This window comes from Argentina silus (genome assembly GCF_951799395.1).
Source record: "Argentina silus genome assembly, chromosome: 8".
NCBI lineage: Eukaryota > Metazoa > Chordata > Actinopteri > Argentiniformes > Argentinidae > Argentina > Argentina silus.
This window is the reverse complement of record NC_139662.1, coordinates 23,237,178-23,245,542: the sequence shown is the minus strand read 5'-3', so window position 1 is coordinate 23,245,542 and position 8,365 is coordinate 23,237,178. Positions and strand designations below refer to the sequence as shown.

The following is an 8,365-nucleotide window of genomic DNA, read 5'->3' as shown; positions in this document are numbered from 1 at the left end:
ACAGGACTCACCAACCACGCTCCCGTAGAAATCGGGAATTGGTCACGATCCATGTGTCACCCAAAACGAACAACAGACACGCATCTTTGCTCTCTTAGGATAAATTCTTCTGAAGCACAGCGCTTATGAACCCCAACAGGCTGCTTTGAGACAGAGGGACTAAAGCACAGCGCTTATGAACCCCAACAGGCTGCTTTGAGACAGAGTGACTAAAGCACAGCGCTTATGAACCCCAACAGGCTGCTTTGAGACAGAGGGACTAAAGCACAGCGCTTATGAACCCCAACAGGCTGCTTTGAGACAGAGGGACTAAAGCAGTGTTAGCAGCGCACACAAGCTGAGCTTTATTCATACAGACGTGTTAAAGAAAGGAGATCTGGTGCTTCAAGAATGTTCGACACGCATGCTAAAAATCCTTCTTTTATTTCTTTAAAAATCTGATTTATTATGCATTCAATATGCAAACATTATAGGACAGGGGAAAGTGCTATTACAGTCTTGAACACATTCAAAAACATTTCCTAATAATCACCACCACCACCACCACCACCACCATCATCCTCCTCCTCCTCCTCCTCCTCCTCATTAAATCATTGTTTACAGTACATCCTTCCTTGTATTATTGACAGCTCTTTGAATATGTCTACTATAAAGAAGAAATCATGAATGACCTGTTTGGCTGTTTAAGCTGTGCCATGAAAAACAAGTACAATAGATGTAGGCCTCTGGTCCTCTGTCTCCCTCCAGGCCCAGGCCCAGGCCCAGATCCAGGCCCAGACCCAGACCCAGACCCAGACCCAGGCCCAGACCCAGGCCCAGGCCCCCCGCTCAGCCCAGAACACAGAGGTAGGGAGGGGGCTGTCTCCACCGCTCCTCTGCCTTCCCCTCCCCTGGCTCCAGATCCAGCTGCAACAAGACCGTGTACTGTTGGGGCTCGGGAGGAAACGGAGAGCGGTGGGCAGGAGAGGAGGACGAGAAGGAAGTGGTGGAGGAAGAGGAAGAAGAGGAGAAGTCGAGCTGAAGCTTGGAGCACCAACGTCCCTCAGCATTCTCCACTGGACCCTCATACTCCGCCTGGACGTCCAAACACTGCAGCTGGAGGAGAGGAGGCAGCAACCTGAACACACACACACACACGGCAAATCAGTGCAAAGGTTTTGTGTGGATATGCTCAGATCATAGTTCAGAATAACATACTACACGACAAGGATATAATGTAAGCAATAATGAAAATAATAACCAAATTAAAGCAGAATTTGAGCCCAATTATGGGCCCGTCCAGCTTAAGAGGTTAAGAGGGGCACCGGTTCTGTAGGTTCTTCCTGACGCTGAAGACCAGCATGTTGACCAAGAAGAAGGTGACCTGTCTCAGGTCATGCCACGCCCAGAAGACCAGAGCAGGAGCCTGGCTGAACCACTCCTTCAGCCTGGGAGAGATAGGGGAGTGTTGTGGAGGGTTAGGGTTCATTCTGTGGTACCTGTGAGTGTTGTGGAGGGTTAAGGTTAGGGTTAGGGTTCATTCTGTGGTACCTGTGAGTGTTGTGGAGGGTTAGGGTTCATTCTGTGGTACCTGTACATGTTGTGGAGAGTTAGGGTTAAGGTTAGGGTTCATTCTGTGGTACCTATACGTGTTGTGGAGAGTTAGGGTTAAGGTTAGGGTTAGGGTTCATTCTGTGGTACCTGTACATGTTGTGGAAGGTGAGGCAGAGAGGCAGGGTGAGCGGTACCAGAAGGTATGACATCACACGCATCGGGAGACTAGTCCACAACAATCCCATGATGCCCAGCTGGGTCAGGAGGTTGCATAGCAACGCTGAAACACCGACACAGCCAGATGAAAACATGTCAGGTAGAAGATCAAATACAGCAAACGAGTGTGTGTGTGTGTGTGTGTGTGTGTGTATGTATGTGTGGCATACCTGTCTGTATCCACATGGGCAGGCCTAGGTACAGAGCCTGCTCCAGAGTTGCCAGATTCCAGGGCAAACTCCCACCACTTGAGCTGACTCTCTGCCGATCCCTGTTTTCAGTCAAGGAAATCAGCTCCTCTTCTTCTTCTTCTTCTTCCTCCTCCTCCTCCTCCTCCTCCTCCTCCTCTCTCTCCCTTGCCTCCCCTCTTCCATTCTCTGCGACTGTCTCTTGATCTTCATCTGTCCATCCGTTAGTGAATGACTCCAGGGGTGACTCCTTCAACGTCTCCAGCAACGGGAGACACGGGACAAGGTCTGAAAGAGAGAGGGGGGGGGAGAGAGAGAGGGGGAGAAAGGGAGAGAGAGGGGGGGGGGGGGGGGGGAGAGAGGGGGGGGGGGGGGGGAGAGAAAGGGGAAGGGAGGGGAAGAGAGGTTAGTCTCACAGTGAAAGTCTGAAGTCTTGGTTTACATGACTTTGTTTCTTCTTTTCCAGAGATCAGATCCATCAAGCCATTAACGAGAAAAACTAACAAAATAAATAATTATATAAATAAATAAATAATAAGTACCTGGTAGATGGAATATATTTGTAATAATTGTTAAAATGAATAAAACAAACACAGTACTTAGGTCCTCCGATGAGGGGGGGGGTGGCTGGGCAAAAAAAAAAGTAATAAAAAAAAAATAATAATAATAATAATAATATTACAAAATACAATTTTCCTTTTAGGGGAGGGTTGGGGCAGGGGAAAAAGGGACTAGAAATGATGCAAGCAATGCTATTGAATAGAACTACAATTCTATTTAGTTTAAAGCTGATCTATCACCCCCCCCCCACCCCCACCCCCACCCCACCCCCAAAGAAAATAAAAGAAGAAAGAGTGTTGAGAGAGGTGGAGGGAGAGAACCCACCGCTGCTCTGGAGGAAGTGAAGGGCGTCTCTGTACCCGCTGTAGAAGGCTTCCTCCAGGGTCTGGGAGAAGGAAGAGACACAACTACTAGTCTGATATGCGTCTGGCATTGAGGTTGGAGAGGCTTTGGAGACATGCAGTCTGATATGCGTCTGGCATTGAGGTTGGAGAGGCTTTGGAGACATACAGTCTGATATGCGTCTGGCATTGAGTTTGGAGAGGCTTTGGAGACATACAGTCTGGTTTGAACATGTGCTTGTGTGTAAGGGAACATTCAAACTTTCAATCACTGTTTTAGACGTGTTTACATGTGGCAGTCAAAATCTTTTTCGATAATATTCTCATCAAGACATGATTCTCAATCAATCTACCCAGTTCAAGGTTTCTTAAACGCCCTCGTGAAAGTTACACACGGGGTGAAGACTGTTCCGGCAGGAGGGGGGTAGGGGGGTGAAACTCAGGGGTTTGGGGGTCTCACCTCAGAAGCGGGGGGGTACAGAGCGTTCATCACCCTGCACCCGTTGGCCAGGCTCAGCTGGTACGTGGCGCCACTCACGACCACGTCACCGAAGGAGGCGGAGCCTGGCGGGCAGATGCCCACCTCCCCGGCGAATGGGGACACAGTGAGGGTGTGGCTACAGAGGTCAGCCTGGAGGGGCTGGATGCTGGTGAAACCACCGTCCACGTAATGCTTTGGGGGGCGCGCGCGCGCGCACACACACACACACACACACACACACACACACAAACAGAGATAAACTGGCTGACACATACTGTGACACACACTCCTTTATGATTTGTTTATGATATCCTATGTATAACTTCTGTAAGACTGAGCACTCACCACGCCTTTGTAAGCAGGGGGCATCAGGCCACAGTAGACGGGCACAAAGCAGCTGCACAGCAGCGCCTCCATGTGGGGGAAAATAAGGATAACAGTCTGTCTTCTGAGTCACCCACAGGCTATTGCCTGGCCTCAGAACGCACCCGGCAGGGGAGTCATTCATATTGATGCGTCTAACACTTAAAACGGAGACGCTCACATATCTTTGATTTCTTCTCAATGTATTCAGACTACATTTTAAAATAGTATAGTCAAGTAAACATTTTATGTGATACAAAATAATTGCATCGATTGCTAGATCGAATCAAGCAAATCAAATCAAAAGCAAATTGTATTGATCACGTACATCGCATACAGCCGTAAGTGATAGTGAAATTCTTTATGAATCTGGCTCCTCGTACAACAATCAATAAATCAACCAGCATCAATCAGATTGCATATGCCTATAACCATAGTTATGTTATGAGTTATGGAGGTAGCTTTACCATTGAAACAACAGTGGAAGCGCCAGTGTAAAACCAACTCTTTCAGAACAATTCCCTGATTCAGGGTGTTGATATCACAGGAGACGCACCTGCACCACGTCCTCACGGGACTGGAACTCGGTCACCACGGTGTTCTTTCCGTCGGGCACGCGCGTCATGGCCACGCCGAGGCGGCCGGTGGCCAGTCGGTGTGCGTCACGGGGGAGGAAACTCCGTAGAAGGCGCTCTATCCACCGGAACACGCCGACCGACGGGTCCAGGGGGCCCAGGGTCCGAGACCTCACATGCTCCGCGAACCCGATGACCTCGCGTCTCACGAGGTCTGGCGGATGGAGAGACAGATCGGTGGAGGAGAGAAGTCACTGACCGGGGGCTTTAAAACCTCTTCAGCTGAATGCCCTATTTGACTAATTTCCGCCAAAAAAATCAGACCCAAACTGAACTGCTTCTAACATTAGAAATATGATGATCAGATGCAACAGCAGGATGCCATTTGATAGGTAACAACTTGAAGTTGTGTGTGGACATGCTCAGATCATAGTTAAGAATAACATACTACACATGACAAGGAGATAATAACAATAAACAACCATCAAATGAATAATCTAATTAAAGTATAATTTGGGCCCAATTATGGTAGTTTTACTTTTCTACTTTTAGACATTTTCGACTTTTGGACAGTACGATCGTTTAGATGTAACCCTGGAGAAGGCAGCTTGGTTTACCTCATCAATAACAGCATCAGAATGTGTGAAGGTACACCCGCCAGCCTGCACCTCACCAAACAACGTGTTTTCACACGGACAGGTGGATGATTGCACCTTCATTATAAAGCTTGAATAATTAAATGATCTTACCCAGGCTGGCTTCGCACACCACGGCGGCCGCCACGAGCGATCCGGCAGACGCACCGAGGATTCTTGGAGACGCGCGCAGCATCCAGGGCGCGTGGTCCCGTAGGCTCTGCGCGACCCCCAGCTGGTAGGTGGACAAGAACCCGGAGCCCGAGAAGGAGATGGCGAGAGGCGCCCCCGCAAACTGACGACTGGACCTCGTTGGAGACATGTCAGAGTTCAGAGTCACCGAACCGTCACTGCCGTGGGTGTCTGAGGAGTGAGTGTCCTATTGCCTCTGTCAGCACCCCAAGCCTCCACCCCTGGCTGGGGGGGGGCAGGGTGATAAACCATGGGCTCTCTGCCATGTTGTCTACTTGTATGTTGTGGTCATTTAACTCCAGGCAGGGAGTTCTATAGAGCAGAGCCATCCAATTACGCCAGGCTCACATATATGACCATTTTCATGCAATAAATGGTTAAACTGACATGAGTGTTCTGACTGAACTGACTGTCAGTCAGAATGTATGATTTGATGGTCTTATGTGAAGCAGGTACTTAAGCAACAGTCTAAAAGACAAACAGATTTTCCCCACTCTTTCTTTAATTCATTTTTTAACAAATGTAAAAATGAAAACGTCTCTGTATTCCCAAATGAACAAATGTAATAAAAAAAAAAAGCAAATATTTCATTTTTTTTTTGTTGGTTTTAACAAAGTTAAGAAAGAGAAACTAAAGTAAAGTTAAGAAAGTGGCTAATCAAAGAGGCCGAAGCCCATGTCTTCATCTGACTCCTCTGATTCCTCCTTCTTCTCCTCCTTCTTCTCTTCCACTGAAACAGAGAAACAAACCGTTTTAATCACCAGCGCTTCTCCCATCATGCCATTCTTTAACGTCTTACAGTCGAGGGTTCTGGAGACAGGAGACGGTCTGATCTGACCAGAGGCTGGGGAAACCTCAGCTTCCCCAAAAGTACATTCAAATAAATGTCCCCAAATGATATAATGACTCCTGTGATTAGAATCAGTCATTTATCCTCTCACTAAGCAGAGGTGTTATTCTCTCAAACAATCACATTCATCTACTTTACCAAAGTCATTTTCAAGAGGAGGTCAAAGTTCACACGGTTAGGGTGACTGGCGGCTGGCCTGTAGTTTAACCGCAAGACTGACACTGATGGCGTCAGTTGTTTAATTTCTTCTCTTTTTCTAACTCTCTCCGTTCCTGATCCTGCCCTCTCTTTTAAACAGTAACCGCTGGTGAACTTCACAAGTTGTGGTTTTACTGATGCTTCTCAGTATTGAAATGATCAAGAGGTTTAAGGTCTCCCTCTCCATCTCTCCTCCAAACTCATTCAAGAAGAGGGACGATATCAGAGATGTTTCAACTTCACCCCAGCAAGGCGCTTCACTAGTTAGCGATGCCATAGGCATCTGCATGAGCACGGTAATGCAGCGTGCCAGCCTTGTGACAGACCGGCAGGCGGGAGGAGCCTCTTGGCACTGGCAACGACAGCAGGGAGCTGCCCTGCCACTCCCCCCCCCGCCGTGGCATAACACTGCATCGACCTTTCAGGACTGGAAAAGGGCCAGAGTCGAGACGGACTGAGATGGCAGTAGTTACCAGCAGGAGCAGACCCAGGAGCTGCTGCAGCAGTGCCACCAGCTGCTGCCACCACAGCGCCCCCTGCTGGCACGGAGGACAACTTTGACAGTCCTGCAGAGACACATTGATGGGTTAGTCACACAGGAGGGGATTGCAACACAATGATCTAGATGAGATGATTAAGACAGTTGTGGTCACAGTCAACATAATTCATTCTCTCTCTCTCTGTGTGTGTGTGTGTGTGTGTGTGTGTGTGTGTGTGTAGATCAGCACTCATGGAACCTTTCAGCACCTATTTAGCGATTCAAGTTCTCAACCATTCACTGGTTACCTGCATTTATGACTTCATTGACGTCTTTCCCGTTCAGCTCACTGATGACCTGTGTACAATTCAAGCAGAACACAATATCGGTCTCAGAATTCAACAGCATTTCAAGCATCTCTGTTTCACAATATCTCCAAAGTACATAACACATATATAGCTTATCTGCAATGTGTTTAAGGGTCCATAAACAGAGCCATAGTGGCCTGGGGTGGTCCAGGGGTCTAGTACCATGGCCTACAGTGCACACACATGCCCATGTCGGTATGTTAGAATCCGGGCCATGCCCTGCTGACATCCCCTCTCCTCCCTACTTCCCTGTCTCTCTCCACTGTCTCTGCCCAATACAAATAAAAGAGTGGGATTGCCTCGTAAAATGAACAGAGCCAGAGAGATAGAGATGTGAAATATACACTTCTGGCCCACACCACACCTTGTCCAGGCGTTGGTCGTCGGCCTCGATGCCGACACTCCCCAGGATGGCTTTGATGTCCTTGGCGCTGGGGCTGGAGTTACCGCCCAGGACGGCCAGCAGGTAAGCGGCCACGTAACGCATTCTGCAACATATGACCATATAACATGAATAACGCATTCTGCAACATAAGACCATATCAGATGAATGTTATGAGACGGGGCTGAACGCAACACGCCATGTTTCTAGTTGGATGAGACGTTGTTGGAGGTTCTGAGTGACGAGCAGCAGCAGGTGCTGCTGGCATGGACCTAATCTGGCAACATGTCAATAATAAGAATAATAATTCTATGTAGTTTTTTTTCCGAAATGACCGAAGCAGCCAACCTGCTGATAATTGTGATAGATAGATAGATAGATAAGACAGTTGAGCTGCTGGAAGAGCGATCCTCATAGTCGCTGTCAGCCTGTGACGCACTTTCGACCAAAGCGGTGTTTTTAGGCGTCCCATTGACGTCTAACACTTCAACTCTATATCATTAATGATATCATAACATAATCACAGACTACAATTAACAGGCACATTTACTCGCTTTAAGTCTAAATCAGACACGAAACGTCGGCGACGCTTCGGATCTCTGAAGGATGAGACAGGAAAAGTCTTCTTCTACGGTTGGTGTTGCAAGCAGGGTTGCCAGGTCTGGTTAACCTTTCCAGCCCAATGGCCACTAAAAAACCCGCCCATAAAGCCTGAAAACTAACCCGATTTATTATTATTTTTCGCAACAACTGTTACAATCGCTTTACTTTGTTCTCTGAATTTGTCCCTGTTGAGGACCCTCCCCTCCCCACTCACTCAGCAACAACCTGCCTCACCGCTCACAGAGCGACCTCGTTTTCAAAGTCGCCCAATTTGGCGTGAAAACCGCGGACATGGCAACCGTGGCTGCCTGAGACGCCGTGCTCCACACCGACGACGCCACCCAGTGTGTCTGGATGATTTATGTGTAGGTTTCATTTTTAAGTTGTATTTAAGTTAAATG

At 48.1% G+C, this 8,365-nt stretch overlaps 2 protein-coding genes across 4 annotated transcripts; both read right to left on the bottom strand.

The window, feature by feature from the left end:
- Window positions 1-445: 445 nt before the first annotated feature.
- pnpla1 (patatin-like phospholipase domain containing 1) lies at window positions 446-5,215 on the bottom strand (the record flags this gene model as incomplete). Its single annotated transcript, XM_083674793.1, has 9 exons — window positions 446-1,117; window positions 1,305-1,427; window positions 1,681-1,813; window positions 1,920-2,225; window positions 2,823-2,883; window positions 3,300-3,512; window positions 3,666-3,731; window positions 4,240-4,472; window positions 5,008-5,215. 9 exons carry the CDS (start codon window positions 5,213-5,215, stop codon window positions 829-831), a joined length of 1,632 nt encoding a protein of 543 aa, XP_083530919.1. The 3' UTR covers window positions 446-828.
- A 354-nt stretch (window positions 5,216-5,569) lies between these two features.
- Window positions 5,570-8,059, bottom strand: LOC310808003 (uncharacterized protein). 3 transcript variants are annotated; one of them, XM_083674690.1, is made up of 5 exons: window positions 7,916-8,059; window positions 7,344-7,467; window positions 6,920-6,968; window positions 6,607-6,699; window positions 5,570-5,815 (listed from the first exon to the last, which is right to left on the bottom strand). In XM_083674690.1, exons 2-5 carry the CDS (start codon window positions 7,464-7,466, stop codon window positions 5,739-5,741), a joined length of 342 nt encoding a protein of 113 aa, XP_083530816.1. In that variant the 5' UTR covers window position 7,467; window positions 7,916-8,059; the 3' UTR covers window positions 5,570-5,738. The 3 variants fall into 3 exon arrangements, with proteins under 3 accessions (XP_083530816.1, XP_083530817.1, XP_083530818.1); XM_083674691.1 differs by having other exon boundaries at window positions 7,912-8,057; XM_083674692.1 differs by lacking the exon at window positions 7,916-8,059 and adding an exon at window positions 7,710-7,868.
- Window positions 8,060-8,365: the final 306 nt, after the last annotated feature.

Coding starts and splice junctions, on each gene's coding strand:
- LOC310808003 (XM_083674690.1), bottom strand. CDS start 7,466: ATGCGTTACGTGGCCGCTTACCTGCTGGCCGTCCTGGGCGGTAACTCC. Junction 6,700..6,919: donor CAATGAAGTCATAAATGCAG/GTAACCAGTGAA, acceptor GTGTCTCTGCAG/GACTGTCAAAGTTGTCCTCC. Junction 5,816..6,606: donor TCCTGGGTCTGCTCCTGCTG/GTAACTACTGCC, acceptor TCTCTGTTTCAG/TGGAAGAGAAGAAGGAGGAG.